This window comes from Oncorhynchus nerka, linkage group LG14 (genome assembly GCF_034236695.1).
Source record: "Oncorhynchus nerka isolate Pitt River linkage group LG14, Oner_Uvic_2.0, whole genome shotgun sequence".
Lineage (NCBI taxonomy): Eukaryota > Metazoa > Chordata > Actinopteri > Salmoniformes > Salmonidae > Oncorhynchus > Oncorhynchus nerka.
The window spans coordinates 40,043,574-40,066,000 of record NC_088409.1 but is presented as its reverse complement, the minus strand read 5'-3'; the positions used below and the strand labels follow the sequence as shown (position 1 = coordinate 40,066,000).

The window sequence follows — 22,427 nt, the reverse complement described above, 5'->3', positions numbered from 1 at the left end:
TCACTTAATACAAAAACAATTTATTAGACATTGTCCAGGTCCAAGTACCAACAGACCTGAAGAAACAATAAAAAAAAAAATGCTACAAACTTCCAAGAACAAAGATAACTGAAATCTACACAAAGTTTATTCTTAAAAATACATGACCATAAAACAAACAAAAAAAGATACAAGATGTAAGGGGGTTCTCATCATTTGTGATATAACAGACTGGAAAGACCTTGAATGAGGAAGTGTGTGAGAGCGCGAGAGACGCTGTGTGTATGTAATATTCTACCTGAGGGGGGGGGGGGGGGGGTAATAGTAACGCAGCAGTCACGTGGGCAGCGAATGAGAGAGGGGTACTAGAGGTAGCAGAGGGGTGCGCAGAGCAGAGAGGTAGCTAGCAGAGAGCAAGAGCAGTTCTAGAGAGGTAGCAGACAGACAAAGAGAAAGGAGGCAGAGGTAGCAGAAAGGGGTAGAGGGGTGTTGAAATGAACGAAGATGGATGAAGAGAGGTAGCGCTAGCAGCTACATTATCAGCACCAGAACAGCTAGACGCCCACTCCACCACTGAGGAGGAGCTCATGGTTTTTAACTTCAACTATATCACCATATCTAGCTCACTAAAAGGATGGATGAACATCAGTGGGATATTAGGCCTGTGTGTGAGCAGCCTCCAGTGTACTAGAGCAGGGTTCAGCTAAGTGTGTGAGTAGTACAGTGCTATGCCTGGCTGGTGGGGGCTATGAGTTATGGGCCCTCTGGACACCCCCATCGATCGGTGGTTTGACCCATGTGATAGGAGGGGCGGGGGGCAGAGCAGCCGAGCAGACAGTCAAACACCTGTCTCAGCTGTACGCACATTCTGCTCTTCTGACACACCAACAACGTACACACAAACACATGAACACACACTTTGGACTACAGTGTTTTTAGCTTCAGAAGAGCGAAGTGGAGAGGTAGATTTTCAGTGAGTGTGTGTGTGTGAATGGAGGGTTACTGGCCCCTCTGTGTGTGTCGAAGGAACCTTCATGATCCCATTCATTACAGTACACAACACACGTCCCTAAACGATCAACTAGCCCTCAAACCCAACTAGCTCCCCCTGGTGTTGTGTTGGGGGAAGACGTGAGGGAGGGGGAGGAAGAGGGGGAGTTGGTGTTGCGCTGAAGGAGAGGAAGAGACTACTGTGTCATTCTAAAAAGGTGAGAGGGAAAAGTGGGAGTTTTCCGATTTCCTCCAGGAATATCAGCTTCATATTCTTTTAAAATAGAGGACACACAATATATTCTTAAAAATGACTGGGAGGAGCCTATCTGATCTGTCCCACACCAGACTGACTGAGGAGAACACAGTGTTCTTACTAGGAGGGCCAGAGCCACAGGACCCCTTGACGCTGTGCCCTGAAAAGGAGGTGTGTGTGTATGTGTGTGTGTAAGCCAGGATGAGTTTTTGGAGCTGAGAGAACACTCAGCCAGTAGCAAGGCCATCAATGAGCTGAGGTTTTATAAGGGGTGAGTGTGTGTTGGTGTGTGTTTGTTTGGGGGCAGGGATCTTAGCTGTCAGCAACTCGTGCTGGGGCTGCCGCTTGAGGTCCCACAGATGCTGGGGGCATACCATCAGCCTGTACAGGCGAGGGGCCAGGGTCTGAGGACAGAGAACACACTGGTTTGAGAATGGGACACACCAACACACACACTTTTCTGGCTGAGTAGGATCTGGAAGGCGGTTACGGATAGTGTACTCACACATGCCGTTGGGGGCTCCAGGGTGGCGGGGACCCATCATGGGAGGCATGCTGCCAGTGGGGGGGCCGCCAGGCATCATGCGTCCTGGCATGGGTTGACCGGGCCCTCCCATTGGTCCTAAACAGAAGGAGAGGCTTGGTGAGACTCTTGGCCTATCACAGAATCAGTGTGCTGGAACATGTTTTTGAAAACAGACTAATGTTTCTGAGCTGATATTTGGTGTTATTCCCTTGGATATAGTTCCAGGACTTTTGGGGTCTTTGTGTGCTTCTTTGCTGAGAAATGGTGTGCTCCAGTGTGTGTGTCCTTACCGGTCTGTTGCGGGTGGTGGGGACCCATGGGGTGGAACCCGGGTCCGGAGTGCATGGCGGGAGGGGGTCCGTGGTGGGGGGGTCCGTGGTGCATGCCTGGCCCTGGGGGGCCATGGTGGGGTGCGGGGCCCTGGGCCACTGTGTTGGCCTGCTGCTGCTCCATCTGCTGGCGGGCCTTCATCTCAGCATACTTCAGCTGCTCCATGTGGAAGGCCTGGCGCTCCGTCAGCAGCTGCTGCCTCTGCAACTCCAACTGGATGGGGGGGGGGAGGGGGGGGGTCATCCTGTTATCATACTATTAATCAAGATTATCATTCCCCTTCACTTCTCAAAAGCCCACTGTCCAAAAGTAGAAGGATAATCATTACTCATAGTATCACTTTGAAAAGATAATCATGTCAATAAAGCTAATTTCATTGGACAGAGAGAGGATGATAAACCAAGTCAACAGTGGTATATGGAGCAGGGTGGTGATACAGAAACAGATTCATTTCATGGATTGATAAATCAAAGAATGAAGGAGAGGAATAAGAAGAGAAAGGAAATCATTTTAAAAAAAAAAGAGTATAAGCCATAAAGACAAGCTGATCACGATAGCGGACATTATGACAGAAGGGAAGAGCGGTACAGCGGGAGAGAGGAAAAGCAATGGAATGAGACTGTGGGGAGGAAGAGAGGGGGCAGTGAAACAGGACCACTCTGGAAGCAGGAAGGAGAGAGGAAAAGCAATGGAATGAGACTGTGGGGAGGAAGAGAGGGGGCAGTGAAACAGGACCACTCTGGAAGCAGGAAGGAGAGAGGAAAAGCAATGGAATGAGACTGTGGGGAGGAAGAGAGGGGGCAGTGAAACAGGACCACTCTGGAAGCAGGAAGGAGAGAGGAAAAGCGATGGAATGAGACTGTGGGGAGGAAGAGAGGGGGCAGTGAAACAGGACCACTCTGGAAGCAGGAAGGAGAGAGGAAAAGCAATGGAATGAGACTGTGGGGAGGAAGAGAGGGGCAGTGAAACAGGACCACTCTGGAAGCAGGAAGGAGAGAGGAAAAGCAATGGAATGAGACTGTGGGGAGGAAGAGAGGGGGCAGTGAAACAGGACCACTCTGGAAGCAGGAAGGAGAGAGGAAAAGCAATGGAATGAGACTGTGGGGAGGAAGAGAGGGGGCAGTGAAACAGGACCACTCTGGAAGCAGGAAGGAGAGAGGAAAAGCGATGGAATGAGACTGTGGGGAGGAAGAGAGGGGGCAGTGAAACAGGACCACTCTGGAAGCAGGAAGGAGAGAGGAAAAGCGATGGAATGAGACTGTGGGGAGGAAGAGAGGGGGCAGTGAAACAGGACAACTCTGGAAGCAGGAAGGAGAGAGGAAAAGCAATGGAATGAGACTGGGGAGGAAGAGAGGGGGCAGTGAAACAGGACCACTCTGGAAGCAGGAAGGAGAGAGGAAAAGCAATGGAATGAGACTGTGGGGAGGAACAGAGGGGGCAGTGAAACAGGACCACTCTGGAAGCAGGAAGGAGAGAGGGAGCCATGGCTGGAAATGTCGATAAAGGGATTGATTGCATGCAATAAACCACTAACACTCTCTCTGACACGGAATCAATGGGGGGAATTCCATTACCAAAACCCTACAGAGACACAGGGATGGAGAGATGTGGAAAAATAGATGGAAGGAGGTGAGGAAGTCTATTCCCTGTGTAAGTACATTTGTAAAGGAGGGAGAGTATGAAGTACTAAAGACAGTGAGGAGTGCCCTGATTTAGTGTTTGTATATATATGTGTGTGTAAGACGGAGACACAGTGCGTGTGTGTGTGTGTGTATAACCCAGTGTTTACAGCCTGTGGTAGCGGTAGGAGGGAGGCAGCCTGGGTGCTGTTCCAGAGGGTTATGTAACGACTGGCTGGCCTTTTCATGCACTATTTATCAGGCTGCTCAACTAGGCTGCGGTCCACAGCAGCTCCACGCTTTACAGAGTTTTACACTCCTGACACACACACACAGCCTGACTTTCCACTGGACTAGAGGCCCACTATCACCCCGCAGTTAGTTGACTAGCTTATTGTATTGCTCTTAAACCATGTGTATCCAAATGGGCACAGCAACGATGCCTGACCCCTCCCCGAGTGCTTTCCCTTCATATGCTTACATGCTCTTTACTCTACTATCCTCTGTGTACTCCGCAACTACCCCTCAAAATTACCACCCATTATTAATGCAAATGTTGTATATTGACACTTCACTTCCTCTGCTTATGTTGTATATTTTGGCCCACTCCCAAAACCTTCTATTTGTTCAGCCAAGTTATCCATCTGCCATTGGCTCTCCCTCACACACATCTCTGAAATGCCTGGATGGGTGACAACTGATATAGATACCGCTAAAATCCAGATGCATATCCAATCCTTTCAACACCCCCAAAGGGATCTGAAACTACAAGCACCTTCAACCCGCATGCAGTCTCCCATTGAACTACAATTCCCACAATCCACCGCGGGGCCACTACTTACAGCCTCTTTCTCTCGGTCCATGATGGTCTCCAGCTCCTCAAAGTGTCTGAGCTTGATCTCCAGCTTCTTCATCTGAGTCTCCACCAGCAGAGCCACCAGAGACTTGATCTTCCTCTCCTCCACTGCCGCCAGGTGCTACAGGAAAAGCGAGCAATACAGAGGAAAGAGATGTAACAGAAATATAAAGCGTCGCCTTACGGCCAAACTAGACTGGCCAGGTAGTATAAGCGTAGCGCAAGAGCTTTTGAGCCGTGGGCAAAACTGACACCGATCAATGAGATGCTACACCGGCAGCACAAGCATAGCATGAGTGAATGGAGCTGCCGAAGCATCTGTTAAGGCTTCGGATCTATTTCATGCATTTCGAAAAGCCGGCTCACGCTTTCGATATCTGCCTCAGTTTGCTACTTCTGGTTTCGAACGCCAAAAACAGAGCATTCCGAAAAACAGCGCTATGCTTGCGGTGTGGTTTCGGGTTTCGATACACAAAGTGCTATCCCCTTGGCCCTCTGGAAGAAGCAAACCTTGGCCTTGGTGGCAGCTGAGGCGAGGGCAGCGGCGGCTGCAGTGGCAATGTTCCCCTCCCCCCCGTCCGGCTCTAACTTCTTCCTCTCCTCTTCCTCCTCTTCCATCGCTTCCTGCTCCGCCTTCTCTTTGTCCTCCTCTGAGGTCTCCATGGCCGCCTCCTTGTCTTTGTCTGAAAACGTTGCGAAAACATTGAATAAACACTATCATTCAAGTCGATGCAGGACTTATACAACCCAAATACAAAACGTATATTCTGCTTAGATCTACTCTACCTGCTGTAGCCTTGCCCTCTCCTCCCTCACTCGCTCCCTCCTCCCGTTCAGACGGTTCGGCCGTCTCGCTCTTCACCTTCTGTCCCTCGGCCAGCTTCTCAGCAGACTCACTGGGCTTCTCCGCCTCGTCCTTAGACTCAGCCTGAGACAACAGAGACAGGTAAGACTAAAGTGTTACACAGCTGATTATATTTACAGTGCCTTCGGAAAGTATTCAGACCCCTTGACTTTTTCCACATTGTAGTACCCTACAGCCATATTCAAAAATGGATGAATAATACAATTCCTTCGCAATCTACACACAATACCCCATAATGACAAAGCGAAAACAGGTTTTTTCTAAATGTTAGCCAATGTATAAAATAAAAAAACAGAAATACCTTATTTACATAGGTATTCAGACCTTTTGCTATGAGACTTGAAATTGAGCCCAGGTGCATCGTGTTTCCATTGATCATCCTTGAGATGTTTCTACAACTTGATTCGAGTCCACCTGTGGTTTATTCAATTGATTGGACATGATTTGGAAAGGCACACACCTGTCTATATAAGGTCCCACAGTTGACAGTGCATGTCAGAGCAAAAACCAAGCCATGAGGTCAAAGGAATTGTCCGTAGAGCTCCGAGACAGGACTGTGTCGAGGCACAGATCTGGGGAAGGGTACCAAAACATTTCTGCAGCATCGAAGGTCCCAGAGAACACAGTGGCCACCATCATTCTTAAATTGAAGAAGTTTGGAACCACCAAGACTCTTCCTAGAGCTGGCCGAGCGGCCAAACTGAGAAACCGGGGGAGAAGGCCCTTGGTCAGGGAGGTGAACAAGAACCAGATGGTCACTGACAGAGCTGTAGCGTTCCAGAAGGACAACCATCTCTGCAGCACTCCACCAATCATGCCTTTATGGTAGAGTGGCCAGACAAAATCACTCCTCAGTAAAAGGCACATAACAGCCAGCTTGGAATTTGACAAAAGTCACCTAAAGGACTCATGAGAAACAAGATTCTGTGGTCTGATGAAACCAAGATTGAACTCTTTGGCTTGAATGCCAAGCATCACATCTGGAGAAAACCTGGAACCATCCCTACGGTGAAGCATGGTGGTGCCAGAATAATGCTGTGTGGATGTTTTTCAGCGGCAGGGACTGGGAGACTAGTCAAGATCGAGGCAAAGATTAACAGCACAAAGTACAGAGAGATCCTTGATGAAAACCTGCTCCAGAGTGCTCAGGACCTCAGACTGTGGTGAAGAATCGCCTTCCCAAAGGACAACGACCATAAACACACAGCCAAGACAACACAGGAGTGGCTTCGTGACAAGTTTGTGAATGTCCTTGAGTGGCCCAGCCAGAGCCCCGACTTGAACCCGATCGAACATCTCTGGAGAGACCTGAAAATAGCAGCGACACCCCCCATCCAACCTGACAGAGCTTGAGAGGATCTGCAGAGAAGAATGGGAGAGACTCCTCAAATACAGGTGTGCCAAGCTTGTAGCATAATACCCAAGAAGACCAGAGGCTTTGATCGCTGCCAAAGGTGCTTCAACAAAGTATTGAGTAAAGGGACTGAAGACTTACGTAAATGTTAAAATTAAAATAACTTTTTTTTAAAAATACTTTTGGGAAAAAATTATTTAAAAAAAAACTTGTTTTTGCTTTGTCATTATGGGGTATTGTGTGTCAACTGATAAGATTTTTTTTTTTTTCAATTTTAGAATAAGGCTGTAACGTAACAAAATGAGGGAAGAAGTCAAGAGGTCTGAATACTTTCGAATGCACCGTACATACAGGTCACACAGAACTGAGAAACACAAATGTAGGATGATATAGAGCTGAGAAATACCACACTGAAGACTATTGCCAGACAGCTCTCAATTACCCAAGGAGAAAAATATGCAAAACCGAACGAGGGTCAAAGCTAATGCCCTTCATTTCAATAAGCCTGCAGTAAAGCCATCAGGACTAGAACCGGTGTGGATAGGCGATGGCTAATGAAGGTTAATGAACATTTCAGCCTCTACAGTGGTCACTGATGCATGGCTGACTCCTGCTAATGCTATCTGTGGCGTTACATTTGCCCCGTGGCCTTCCTAAACACAGACAGATAGGGTGGATGGATGGAGAGAGAAGAATAGAGTAAGCGAAAGATGGAAGGAGAGTCGTAAATGGAGGGGCAGACTGTACGACTGCCAGCTTTAAAAAAAATTAAGTTAAAAACTGTTTGACGTCTTCGGTAAACATATGAATGTATCCTACGATGTAACTGCAACGACATGGATGTTGTTCTTCTGTTTTATTATCTCGCTGTCATACGGTGTCCAAACGTGTTCGATTTTGCCTTGCCATCTGGTTTCAAGAGGACCACAATGGAAATAAGTCCCAGACTTTGTGTGTTATCCTCCATGATTTTACTCATGTACATAAACTCGGCAAAAAAAAGAAACATATCTTTTTCAGGACTGTGTCTTTCAAAGATAATTCGGAGAAATCCAATTAACTTCACAGATCTTCATTGTAAAGTGTTTAAACACTGTTTCCCATGGTTGTTCAATGAACCATAAACAATTAATGAACATGCTTCTGTGGAACAGTTGTTAAGACAGTAACAGTTTACAGACAGTAGGCAATTAAGGTCACAGTTATGAAAACTTAGGACTGCCTGAGTTACACCAGGAACACACAATCCCTCCATCAGTGCTCAAGACTGTCCGCAATAGGCCGAGAGATGCTGGACTGAGGGCTTGTAGGCCTGTTGTAAGGCAGGTCCTCACCAGACATCACCTGCAACAACGTTGCCTATGGGCACAAACCCACCGTCGCTGGACCAGACAGGACTGGCAAAAAATGCTCTTCACTGACGAGTCGCGGCGATGGTCGGATTCGAGTTTATCGTCGAAGGAATGAGCATTACACCGAGCCCTGTACTCTGGAGCGGGATCGATTTGGAGGTGGAGGGTCCGTCATGGTCTGGGGCGATGTGTCACAACATCATTGGACTGAGCATGCGGTCATTGCAGGCAATCTCAGCGCTGTGCGTTACAGGGAAGACATCCTCCTCCCTCATGTGGTACCCTTATTGCAGGCTCATCCTAACAGTGCCACTAGCCATACTGCTCATTATGTGAGTGATTTCCTGCAAGACAGGAATGTCAGTGTTCTGCCATGGCCAGCGGAGAGCCCAGATGTCAATCCCATTGAGCACGTCTGGGACCTGTTCGATCGGAGGGTGAGGGCTAGGTCCATTCCCCCCAGAAATGTCCGGGAACTGGCAAATCTGGTGCAGTCCATGAGGAGATGCACTGCAGTACTTAATGCAGCTGGTGGCCACACCAGATACTGACTTTTACTTTTGATTTTGACCCCCCCTTTGTTCATTGACACATTATTCCCTTTCTGTTAGTCACATGTCTGTGGAAATTGTTCAGTTTATGTCTCAGTTGTTGAATCTTCTGTTCATACAAATATTTACACGTTAAGTTTGCTGAAAATAAAAGCAGTTGACTGAGAGGACGTTTTTTTGTTGTTGCTGAGTTTATATGGCTTTTTCAAGTTTTATGTGAGCTGTATTTTTTTATGGTCGAATTAATAAACTATGCTAAAGACCTCTCTCGCCCCTGGGCTTTCTCACCTTGTCAGGCTGCTGGGAGTCGGTGTCCACCTTCTCGGTCTCTGCTGGCTCTACAGTGATAGAGAGAGAAGGAGGGGCTTAGAGTAGAGGGCTAGACAAAGAACAAGACATTTCTCAGAGAAAATCATCAAACAGATTATGCATCATAAGTAGACGCTCGCCATGACTCAGACATTATTGTGGTTAGGAATGACAGTGTGTGTGTCTGCAAACGTGGAAGAGAACGAGTCGATGTGGAGTGAGAGTGCATGAATGTGTGTTTGAAAAAGCATGCACGCATGTGCATTTGGGCACATTTTTTACTATGCGATTATTGACCTGTATGAGAGATGGTAGACTGCTTTGGTGGAGGGTATTGAATGCATTTAGGCCATTTATTGGTTGTTGATGCATGTATGTGTAACATGCATTTATTCATGTGTAATTGCCGATTGAGCGATTGCTGTGTGTGTACCAGGCATTGAGGCCGTGGCACATGGCATAGTGTGTTGACCCAGTTTCAACCCCTTCCCCCACGCCCCATCTGCCATTCTAATCCACTGGACACCACGACAGCCGGGCACAGACATATAACACACTCTGAAGAAACCTCTATGTTGCCCCCCCATTGGCCATCTAGATTTCAGCTGGCACCTCAAAATGTTCTGGTGAGAATACACATCTGGGTTTACCCACGCGAGCGCACACACACACACACACACACACACACACACACAGGAGGTAGGAATAAGGTCTAGGTGACCTGCGGACAGCTGGCTACTAGCAGCCTCGCCCTAACCTGTTAGCTGTGGTCTGTGTGTGTCTTGGCTATTTGCTGCCCTCCACTGGTAACACTCAGTACTCCATCTAGATGTGGGGGTGTGTATCTGGGTGAGTATTTTGTGTGAGTGAGTATTGCATGCATGAGTATGTTTCTGTATGTTTATATGAAGGCCTGTGTGTTTACACAATTCTATATGTATTGCTATTTGATACTGTGACTTTATTGAGATGTTCCAAACATATCGCTCACCATATGTCTTCTGCAGAGGGACAAGAGAGCCATGAGAAAACAAGCTTTGACCAGTCATGGAAATAAAAGTGCTACTATCAAATTGGCTCCCTATTTAAAAAGATGGCGAATGAGCTATGAAGGAATAATATGGGAGTTTTGGTGCAGGTACAACCAACCGTGATAGTTTGAGTACGCTCAAGAGTATTTTTTTAATCTACCTTCGCTAATGTGCGACAGTGTGTGTATGTATATCTGAATGCATGTGTTCTGTTCCGAGTGTGTGTGTTACCGGTCTTCTCGGGCTCCTCGGGGGCAGTTCCTGCGATGCCGCTGCTCTCCAGGCCATAGGCGGGGTCTACCTTGCCCGTGCTGCGGGCCGCCTCCTGCACCTTCTTCACATGGGCCTCCACCAGCTCTGCTGGCACCTCCTCACGCACACGGCTAAACTCCTCTGGAGAGAGAGGGAGACACTGTGCTTAGCTACAGACTCACACCTTGTGAGAGTCCCTCCACACACACAGATATGTTCAAACACACAGCGATATTACACACACACACAACCATACCATTACGACACACTACATGCAGCGTGATATTACATACAAATGAAAACACATTTTATTTTGTTAATAAACACATTGTGATAAAACACCCTTGCAAATGACCCACGTACCCAGTCCCCGCAACACGTACCCAGTCCCCGCAACACGTACCCAGTCCCCGCAACACGTACCCAGTCCCCGCAACACGTACCCAGTCCCCGCAACACGTACCCAGTCCCCACAACACGTACCCAGGGCTGCCTTGGCAGCGGCAGAGGCCACACGGGGATCCACCACGGAGGCCAGGAAGGCCACGGTGCTCATGACAGGGTTGCCTGACTGGCTGAAGGGTACGGGCTGGTAGGCCAGGGGGCCCAGGGACGACTCAGAGTTCTCCAGGTAGGGGTCCTCAATGGGCAGACGCAGGAAGTGCAGGATACACTCGTCCTGGGTGCGCGAGCCCACGTGCTCCGACACCTTGTTCCAGTCGTCCTTGTACATCTCCAGAGCCTGGTAGGGAGGAGATAGAGGAATGAGAAGGGCTCTGATAGGCTGGTAGGTTTTAGATGACGTCTGTTGTGACTGACGTACCTCCAATAGGAGCAGAGTCTCCTGCTCGGTCCACTCCCGGCCGCCGCTGGTTCCTTTACTCTTGGGGTTCTTCTTGGAGTAGAGGTCGTTACGCAAGCCAAAGTTCTGCATGTCAGAGGGCTTGTCTTTGCCCTTCTCTGGGAAGTTGATCATCTGCTGGCCGGAGGGGATCTAGAAGGACGGAGGAGAGACAGGGGAGGAGGTTGAAAGGAATTACACTGTGGTCAGAGGATGCAGTGAACACTCTCACACAAATCACTCAACATTTGTGACCCATTAAATCATCAAAAACCAATGGCTACAGACACACAACACCTGTATGTGTATTTGGATATAATTCGCTATCGGCACTAACAGGCTTGGGTTTAAAGACCCTTCCCTTAGCCCCTACTCCCTCAGTATCCAATGACCTGAAAGGACTGGATAGGTGAAAGCAATGTGGCCAAAGCTCCATGTAGTTTTCTAACCTGTGGGGGGCGGTGGTGCATCGGCGTCAGGCCAGAGGGGGTGTCAGCCAGCACGTTGAAGTGGGGGGTGGGCGGGGGGCCCATGGGGAGGGGCCGGCTCTCAGCATCCACCTGGTAGTTCACCAGCCCCACTGCTCCAGGAACGCATGCACCCTAGTAGTTAGATACATGCAAAGAATATACTCCACAATCATTACTCAAGACAAAACAGTCCAACTAAACCTGGGTCTTATTCATTAGGCACCAAACAGAAAGAATCTGACTGGAGCAATAAGGAACAACCTAAACTAGTCATATTTTTAAAGAAACGCATATTACAAAGCGTTTTGCATACGGTGTGCCCTGACAAACAATGACCTAGCTTCTGCCCTAAGGAATCCATTTCATGTTGACCCCATGACCCTTCACCTCATGACGGCACACACGTCTCCGGTTAGGTTCCTGCGGCAGGAGGTGGAGGTCAGGTACTCCTGGGGGTTGAGCCGGTACGTGTCGATCATGAAGTTACGGTAGGCCAGGTATCTGACAGGGACAAACACATTTGACAAACAAACCACTGAATCGTCAGAACAAATAAGGACATAATGTGTTAGACAAAAATGTGTGTGTGTGTGTACAACGAAAAATTATTAGTGAAAGCGTGCGTCTGCGGTTCTTTAATGGGTTGAGTGAGTTGTGTGTGGGGCAGTGTTCTTTGCGGACTCACATTTCTGGGGACTTGGACTTGTTCTTGCCGTTGAAGAACTCTGGCAGTGCACGCCTCTCAATCTCGTGGATACTGAAAGGGATGGGGGGGATAAACGCAGACACAAACATAAAATACAGCCCAACACCCCCCACCCAAGACACTACCCACACACTAAGAAAAGTGGGCCATCCTCACCAGTTGTAGTCGAACCAGGCGGCGTAGCTGGGGATGATGATGTGGTGGGTCTGCTCGGTCACGTTGTCCTCGCTGGAGTCGATGAGGCGGTTGACCTCGGCCTTGCCCTGCTCCTCCTCCTCCTACAGGGGGAGACAGAGTCACACAGATGAGATCAGGTCAACATAGGCAAGCAAGGAGAGCAGAATTTTGGCTTTATTTGCCCTCCCGCATCACTTCTAGACCTCCGCTAAACATAGACTGATAAACCATGTGGGTCTATGTGACCGCCGATAACTTCAGAACAAAGTTGACTACAAATACAAAAGTTGCCAATATCTCTGCGATGGACACAAACAAGCGACATAAAAACCCAACTGAGTTATATTTTGCTACTCGTAGGCTACCGTCTAATTTGCTTCAATATATTTCATGGTGTGTAGCCTAACGATGTGCCAAATTGGTGACTTAGTGCATTGTCATTGGATAAGCATTATAATAAGTGGACTCAATATTTGCAGCCGTAGGTGGTAATAGGAGCTGATCCATCATCAGTATTGTGAAATAATTATAAGGAAAGATTTTAATGGAGAAATCTGATCCGAGACCAGCACTACCAGGCCTAAGTTCCATCTCTTTCGGGAAACCGGGCCCAAATCTACAAATGGGTAGATATTGCTTCTAAACACTGACACCAGGCCAGATATTTTTCCATCCCTCTTCTGGATATGCTAAGAAGTGGGGGTTAGGATCATCTGATCCTAGATCTATCAATGACGACTATGGTTGTGGATGAATAGGGAACAGTTTACAATGAAGATAGAAAAGAGACCGCATTTAGAGGCAATCATTAAAGGTTAAGAAAAAACAGGTGTTACCTTGCCTCCGGAGACCACAGAGTCATCCTCCAGATCATCTGGAAGACCGAGAGGGGACGTTATGACATCACTCTATCCATTGCTTGACTCAATACATCTCGGTGATTGACAGTTTAGTACTGAGACAGGTATATACTTAAACACTGAAATAGTTCTGCACACACACACACTTACCCAAGTCAGCCACTGCCCCTCCCTTCACTGGGGTGTTCTCGCTATCTTTCTTAGGGTTCACTGAAGACAGGGAAGAAGAAAAATAGGCTGAAGAATAGCCAGAGCGTATGGTACGGGTGAAATATACTGACAGTAGCCAAAGGCTCTCTTCTCTTGTAAGCTCTCTTTTCGAATAGCACTCCATTCAATGCACCACTGAAGAAAGCCCCCCCCCCCCCCCATCTTGGCAAGGACAGAGTGTACATGTGTAACAATTAGTTATTTTCTAACTCAGAGAGGAACAAACTGCAGTTACTACAGAGAGGAATAAACTGCAAGTCAACATGGTGACAAGCATAAGATGGATGTACTGAGAGAAAGAAACAGGACCATGAGAAAGAATGGGAGATTTACAACATGTGATTTAGAGTGACTGAGCCAATGAAGGAGGACGGAGGGGACCACGGGGAGGTAGGGGTGAGAAAGAGGACAGAGTGAAGGATCGAGAGGGAGGAGAGCAGATGTGGGAGAGGGAGACAAGAGAGATGAGTTGGACAATCAACTGACCGTTCTTGGGCAAAGTGACCTCCTCCATGCTGGGAACAGGCGAGGGGTCCTCCATGTCCTTGGTCAGGTCCTCTTCCTCCTCCTCCTCCTCGCCACGGTGGCCACGACGCTTCCAGTGAGACCCAGGATTCCTGGGGACAGGAGAAGAGGTCAAAAGGTCAGTGAAGTTTGCCCAAGACACCGATCCAGGGTCAGTTTAGTGTTTTTCTCCCCAATGGCTAAGGTTATGATTTGAGAAGGTTAAGCTTGTCCTAGATCTGTAGTTATTGGGGGACTCACCCCTTCTTGCCACCCTTCTTGCGAGACTCGGCTGGGGTGGTCGGGGGAGATGGCGAGCGCCTCCTCTTCTTCCCGGCGGCGTTGGCCTTGCGCTCCTTACGATCGGGTGTACGGGAAGACTGATCAGAACCACGAGGGATGGCCAGATGAGAGAGAGAGAGAATGAGAAGATGGAACAGTCTCACACAGAGGGGAGCGGGGGAGGAGGAGAAGAGGGAGGATGTGGTGGTGAGGAGAGGAGAGCTTGAAAGGATGGGTGACACGAGACAGACAAGAACAAGACAACAATCCACCGTGCAGAGCCCTGTGGTGCAGCAACTCACCGAGACACACACTTCCTAAGAATCCATAACACACACCTCAAGAGTTTGGCCTACCTCCTCCTCCTTTGGGAAGATCCTCTGGCGGAAGCTCACAGTCTTCTTGTTCTCGTCCACCTCATAGTCTTCCTCATTCATCCACTCGTTGAAGGCGTCTGTGTCCAGGACCCACTTGGCATGCACCTGGGAGAGGAGAGGGGGAGAGGAGTCGAAGCTAATCCACTACTCAAGGGTGGTGTTGTCTGCTAGTACTATTCAGGCTGGAGGCAGGGGTTCATTTGGCGCATATATATAAATAAAAAACATTAAAACATGACAGGATGCTCGATCCTCACCTTCCAGGGCTTCTCAGAGAAGGGTGGGTCCTCCACATCCCCTTCCACATCGCTGGTGGACACCCAGGTGTCATAACTGACCACACAGAGAAGAGGGGTTAAAGGTCAGTAACAGGTCACAGTGGGTGGACGTGTAAGAGGACAGAGTGGACCAGCAAAGCTGAACGGTGCCAGTCTCTCACCTGTCTGGGTACATGCCCCAGTGTACCAGCACCTGCTTGTCCTTACGCATGACCGGACGCAGCCACTCCTCTGCAAGACAAACACACAGCTTGCTATCAGCATATACACACACATCCTCAAGTAATGCATACCGACTGCTGTATTAATAACAGTATATTACTGTATACACACACATCACTTTCTTTGAAATGTGATGAGAGTAGAGTAAGCCTCAGTAACGTGACCATAAGGAATTAGATTCAAAGACTACAGTACAACCCCGCCTATACCAGTATATAATATATATATGCTCAAAAAAATAAAGGGAACACTAAAATAACACATCCTAGATCTGAATTAATTAAATATTCTTATTAAATACTTTTTTCTTTACATAGTTGAATGTGCTGACAACAAAATCACACAAAAATGATCAATGGAAATCAAATGTATCAACCCATGGATGTCTGGATTTGGAGTCACACTCAAAATTAAAGTGGAAAACCACACTACAGGCTGATCCAACTTTGATGTAATGTCCTTAAAACAAGTCAAAATGAAGCTCAGTAGTGTGTGTGGCCTCCACGTGCCTGTATGACCTCCCTACAACACCTGGGCATGCTCCTGATGAGATGGCGGATGGTCTCCTGAGGGATCTCCTCCCAGACCTGGACTAAAGCATCCGCCAACTCCTGGACAGTCTGTGGTGCAACGTGGCGTTGGTGGATTGAGCGAGACATGATGTCCCAGATGTGCTCAATTGGATTCAGGTCTGGGGAACGGGCGGGCCAGTCCATAGCATCAATGCCTTCCTCTTGCAGGACCTGCTGACATACTCCAGCCACATGAGGTCTAGCATTGTCTTGCATTAGGAGGAACCCAGGGCCAACCGCACCAGCATATGGTCTCACAAGGGGTCTGAGGATCTCATCTCGGTACCTAATGGCAGTCAGGCTACCTCTGGCGAGCACATGGAGGGCTGTGCGGCCCCCCAAATAAATGCCACCCCACACCATGACTGACCCACCGCCAAACCGGTCCTGCTGGAGGATGTTGCAGGCAGCAAAACGTTCTCCACGGCGTCTCTAGACTCTGTCACATGTGCTCAGCGTGAACCTGCTTTCATCTGTGAAGAGCACAGGGCGCCAGTGGCGAATTTGTCAATCTTGGCCTTCTCTGGCAAATGCCAAACGTCCTGCACGGTGTTGGGCTGTTAGCACAACCCCCACCTGTGGACGTCGGGCCCTCATACCACCCTCATGGAGTCTGTTTCTGACCGTTTGAGCAGACACATGCACATTTGTGGCCTGCTGGAGGTCATTTTGCAGGGCTCTGGCAGTGCCCCTCCTTGCACAAAGGCGGAGGTAGCGGTCCTGCTGCTGGGTTGTTGCTCTCCTATGGCCTCCTCCACGTCTCCTGATGTACTGGCCTGTCTCCATGCTCTGGACACTACGCTGACAGACAACTTCTTGCCACAGCTCGCATTGATGTGCCATCCTGGATGAGCTGCACTACCTGAGCCACTTGTGTGGGTTGTAGACTCCGTCTCATGCTACAACTAGAGTGAAAGCACCGCCAGCATTCAAAAGTGGCCAAAACATCGGCCAGGAAGCATAGGAACTGAGAAGTGGTCTGTGGTCACCACCTGCAGAACCACTCCTTTATTGGGGGTGTCTTGGTAATTGGCTATAATTTCCACCTGTTGTCTATTCCATTTGCACAACAGCATGTGAAATGTATTGTCAATCAGTGTTGCTTCCAAAGTGGACAGTTTGATTTCACAGAAGTGTGATTGACTTGGAGTTACATTGTGTTGTTTAAGTGTTCCCTTTATTTTTTTGAGCAGTGTATACATATATTTTTTAATTTGAGTAATTTAGCAGATGCACTTATCCCGAGTTCTCTGCACTGGTCCCCCGTGGGAATTGAGCCCACAACCCTGCCGTTGCAAGCGCCATGCTCTACCAACTGAGCCTCATGGGATCAAGCAACAAAGCAGATGATATATACAGTGCCTTGCGAAAGTATTCGGCCCCCTTGAACTTTGCGACCTTTTGCCACATTTCAGGCTTCAAACATAAAGATATAAAACTGTATTTTTTTGTGAAGAATCAACAACAAGTGGGACACAATCATGAAGTGGAACGACATTTATTGGATATTTCAAACTTTTTTAACAAATCAAAAACTGAAAAATTGGGCGTGCAAAATTATTCAGCCCCTTTACTTTCAGTGCAGCAAACTCTCTCCAGAAGTTCAGTGAGGATCTCTGAATGATCCAATGTTGATCTAAATGACTAATGATGATAAATACAATCCACCTGTGTGAAATCAAGTCTCCGTATAAATGCACCTGCACTGTGATAGTCTCAGAGGTCCGTTAAAAGCGCAGAGAGCATCATGAAGAACAAGGAACACACCAGGCAGGTCCGAGATACTGTTGTGAAGAAGTATAAAGCCGGATTTGGATACAAAAAGATTTCCCAAGCTTTAAACATCCCAAGGAGCACTGTGCAAGCGATAATATTGAAATGGAAGGAGTATCAGACCACTGCAAATCTACCAAGACCTGGCCGTCCCTCTAAACTTTCAACTCATACAAGGAGAAGACTGATCAGAGATGCAGCCAAGAGGCCCATGATCACTCTGGATGAACTGCAGAGATCTACAGCTGAGGTGGGAGACTCTGTCCATAGGACAACAATCAGTCGTATATTGCACAAATCTGGCCTTTATGGAAGAGTGGCAAGAAGAAAGCCATTTCTTAAAGATATCCATAAAAAGTGTCATTTAAAGTTTGCCACAAGCCACCTGGGAGACACACCAAACATGTGGAAGAAGGTGCTCTGGTCAGATGAAACCAAAATTGAACTTTTTGGCAACAATGCAAAATGTTATGTTTGGCGTAAAAGCAACACAGCTCATCACCCTGAACACACCATCCCCACCATCAAACATGGTGGTGGCAGCATCATGGTTTGGGCCTGCTTTTCTTCAGCAGGGACAGGGAAGATGGTTAAAATTGAGTCTGCAAAAGACCTGAGACTGGGACGGAGATTTGTCTTCCAACAAGACAATGATCCAAAACATAAAGCAAAATCTACAATGGAATGGTTCAAAAATAAACATATCCAGGTGTTAGAATGGCCAAGTCAAAGTCCAGACCTGAATCCAATCGAGAATCTGTGGAAAGAACTGAAAACTGCTGTTCACAAATGCTATCCATCCAACCTCACTGAGCTCGAGCTGTTTTGCAAGGAGGAATGGGAAAAAATTTCTCGATGTGCAAAACTGATAGAGACATACCCCAAGCGACTTACAGCTGTAATCGCAGCAAAAGGTGGCGCTACAAAGTATTAACTTAAGGGGGCTGAATCATTTTGCACGCCCAATTCTTCAGTTTTTGATTTGTTAAAAAAGTTTGAAATATCCAATAAATGTCGTTCCACTTCATGATTGTGTCCCACTTGTTGTTGATTCTTCACAAAAAATACAGTTTTATATATTTATGTTTGAAGCCTGAAATGTGGCAAAAGGTCGCAAAGTTCAAGGGGGCCGAATACTTTCGCAAGGCCTTTCTCAGTAGAGCACATCACTTACCATCCTCCTGCTGGGTTGGAGAGGGGTAGATATGATGGGTGGCCTTAGACTTGTCCTCACTGATGGAGCCCTAAAGGAAAGAGTTAGGAATGGCTTACGATGCCATTTGAATGTCTGGCGAGTGGTGACACAATCCTACCATTGGTTGGTGTGATTTGGGTGGGCGTGTCTTACCTGGTGTCTCTTGATGATGTCCTTCAGCTTATTGGCCTGCTTCTGCTCCATGTCATGCACCAGGAATACGGTTGGTCGAGTCAGGCAGTTATTCTGAACTAGGGTTTTCTCTACATTCAAGAACATCTCTACATTCCTGTCCATCCTGGAGGGGTTCTGCAGGTCAAACCTACGCCTGCACAGATAGGAGGGATAGAACATGTTTTTGTTACTTACAGTGTCAACTCAACAGGGCATCTTATTTCCCCTCCCTCTCTTGAAGCAACCACTACCTTCTATGTGATTCCATAGGAGAAAGAACATTTCAACTATTCATTCTACAAATCATATAAGTGCTCTTGGTCCAAGGTGGGAACGATGCATTTATTATTTATTTTTTTAATTACCCCCCCTTTTCGCTGCCGGCTGTGACAGAGCCTGGACTCGAACCCAGAATTTCTGGTGGCACAGCTAGCACTGCGATGCAGTGCTTTTAGACCATTGCGCCACCCGGGAGGCCTGAATGATGCATTTTTTAAGTATTCAATCAAGACCCTACTCACCAGCCCTGCTCGCTCTTGAACTTGTAGGTAGAGCCCAGGATGTGACACAGAGCACCCCCTGCCTTGAAGTCCAGGAAGCTCTTGGTCTGATGAGGCAATACAGAAGAAAATGTGAGGGACGTTCCCACAAGCTGGCTCAGATAGATAAAGACAGGGCAAACTACTGTGACACAAAATGTGCAGAAGTGATCGGGAAGAACTCCAACCCTCTATAGCACATTCTTCCCTTGCCCAAAAAAGGTATTGGAATCATTTAAATTTCACTGTGTGTGTGGTTCCCGTTTCCTGTCCCAACCTGGTCAGGTGTAAAGATGTGTGTGGAGGAGATACTCACAGGTAACTTGGTGAGGGCAGGGTTGTTGACCCTCCGCCCGAAAGCATCTTCCTGGAACTGAAGCAGCTGCACCACCAGCCCTGCCAGGGACTTATTGGAGGGAGAGTCTGCCTGGACATACTGAGACACCACAAGGCCACTGTGTTAGTCAGGGCGGCACACTCATGTGTGACAAAGGAGGGATTGAATATTGTGAGACCACAGAAGTGTTAGGCTACATAGTCAGACAAGCACATGGCCAATGCAGGCACACACAAGATCTCATGAGTAGATAGCACATATTATAAGACCAAAACAGCAGCCTTTCTTAGGTATATGAGGGTGATTTGACATCACCTTTTCTTTCAGTGAAGCCCCTTCACTGGTCACTGAAAAGGGTCTTCCTGGTTTCAAGAAAATCAATAAAGTAGAAAATAGTTTATAGTAGCTAGCTACTTCTTTTCAATAAAGTTGTTTTCGGAAATACATGACCGCGCGGAGATGTTTTGATGGTTTGCTGCTGTCAACAAAGGCATCCTTTGCTTAGTTATGTGTGGAACACATTGGTCTCCGAGCGCAAAGTAGTTCAGTACGAGGTAGTCGAAGTTTCCCATCAAGACGATTCAGCTAGACATAAATGTAAGACATTAATGGCCCAATGATCCGTTTGCTATTATCTGCCCAATCACAATGTTACCAACCGTTAACGTAGCTAACTAACGTTAGTTACATCAAGTCCCGTGCCTTACCGGATGACCTCAATGTTTACATCTATGATACCGTTTCAAAACATGCTAATTTAGTTATCTTACCTACCGAAGCTAGTTTTCGCAACGTTAGCTAGCCAGCTACGCTCAGATAGTCAGATGAAAACAACTGTAATTACGTTAGCTACCTTGCTACCCCAGATGGGTAGCTTACACAAACAGACAACTCTTCTGCTAATGTGTTGGCCGTGTAACAAAACAAAACGGACAGTACGCTAAGGCTGTTCAGTTAGCAGCTAACGTTAGTTAGCCTAGTAATCTCTTGACATGCAATGTTCATGTGACGTTAGTTGGGTAATGTTGTGATAGGCTTCTTTAGATGCATGAAACTATCTATATATCTAGTTCGCCACAAGTACCTAATAGGAGCGATAGCTTGAAAGATATATCTAGATAGCACATCCATTGTGCTAGAGACGCGTGCCTTGATGTTAGAAATCAAATGGAGGTTAAAACCAGCACTCGCTAACCTTTTTGTAGTGTTTCCCGATCCATTGGCGCACCGAATCGATCTGAGAGACCGTTTCTGCGCTCTCCCAGTATTTCGAGGAAGGACCTCCATCCTTTTTACGGCCCACCGCAGTACCGACGCCTATAGGGCCGGCTGCTGGTCCCCCTGAACCCGTTCCACCCGCTGCAGTTGCCGCTGTCGCCATTGCTTCTTGTCCTGTCCGCTGCTGTTTCTCTACTCAACCGCGTCACTCACCAAGCAGGTTTTCGAATTTAAAAAAATGCGCATGCGCAGATTTGTAAATAACACAAAGTTGTTGAATCTCGCGATAAAGAGGGTTCATTTGGGAAGGGTCAGTGTGAAGGTCAGGGTTGGAAAAGTCGTACACATTATATTAGGAAATCTGTCGTTATGAACACATAAGAATATAGTGGTCTCCATTTTTTTTTTTTCCTACTTTGAATATTACTTTGAAGATAAATTGGGCTAAACATTTCTTAAAGAATCCAACTTAAATTTGGAATTTCATCCGTCATTATATTTTCTCCGGTTTTGGTGGCCAAAATTTTATGTTACATTGTAACTACAACATTGATAAGATTCCTACAAAATTATCTGCTTTTCATAGACATGTATTTTTAGTGTGGTCGTTAATTATAAAAACAGTTTTTCCCCACATAGATATTTCATTTCGAACAATAAGGATATTTTGTATAGAAACAAGTCTAGATTTTTTAAGAACTGGTTTAATAATCATATCCTGCTGTGAGTCAACTTTTTATTGCAGAAGGATTGTTACTGAATTATGAGGATTTCTTTTATCTCGTTATAATATCACTGTTACACCTAGAGAGTTCGCCTTAGTCTTTGATGCTATTCCATCTGAAACTCATGTTTAGAGGTGTAACCAGACCTCATCTTCTTCTCTTAATACAGTAGACTCTCCAATAGGAAATATTTGTCTCTCCTTGCTCCCTCAGAACAACAGATCTGTACATCCTTTATTTCAAATGGATATTGTATCCGTTCCTTATGTCACAACTTACTGGAATACATTTGTCAATAATATCTGTTGGGAAAAAGTATGGTTATTACCACACAAATATCTATTTGTTAACAAGGTCAAAGAGATCTCTTTCAGAATGATTACCTGAAGAAACTCAAAAAAGACTAACATTAACTGTACTTTTTGTGCTGAACATCCAGAAATAGTTTTGCATTTATTTTGGCATTGTCTACATGTAAAGAAATTATGGAAAGATATTCGTAGTTTTATAATTATTAATATTCTTGATGACTTTTGTTTTTTATGGGAGAATGTGCTGCTCAGTTTCCTTAACTATAAAATGGATGAAGGAAAAAAAATGTACCTCATAAATGTAATAGTGCTAATAGCTAAATTTAATATTCAGAAATGTAAATTCACTATTAAAAAACACTCTTCCGTGTTTTCTATAAAGAACT

At 46.8% G+C, this 22,427-nt stretch overlaps 1 protein-coding gene across 1 annotated transcript; it reads right to left on the bottom strand.

The window, feature by feature from the left end:
• On the bottom strand, nucleotides 1-21,217 carry LOC115141043 (SWI/SNF complex subunit SMARCC1-like). Its single transcript, XM_029679621.2, is given in 27 exon segments — nucleotides 1-1,629; nucleotides 1,731-1,847; nucleotides 2,042-2,294; nucleotides 4,543-4,677; nucleotides 5,067-5,239; nucleotides 5,343-5,484; nucleotides 8,967-9,016; nucleotides 10,250-10,411; nucleotides 10,754-11,012; nucleotides 11,094-11,264; nucleotides 11,561-11,685; nucleotides 11,688-11,713; nucleotides 11,969-12,082; nucleotides 12,267-12,338; nucleotides 12,444-12,565; nucleotides 13,301-13,338; nucleotides 13,475-13,534; nucleotides 14,021-14,151; nucleotides 14,300-14,418; nucleotides 14,677-14,802; nucleotides 14,955-15,030; nucleotides 15,137-15,206; nucleotides 18,717-18,786; nucleotides 18,891-19,065; nucleotides 19,433-19,518; nucleotides 19,767-19,886; nucleotides 20,983-21,217. Coding segments are annotated over 27 exon segments (3,270 nt in total). The 5' UTR covers nucleotides 21,169-21,217; the 3' UTR covers nucleotides 1-1,537.
• Between the last annotated feature and the right edge of the window lie 1,210 nt (nucleotides 21,218-22,427).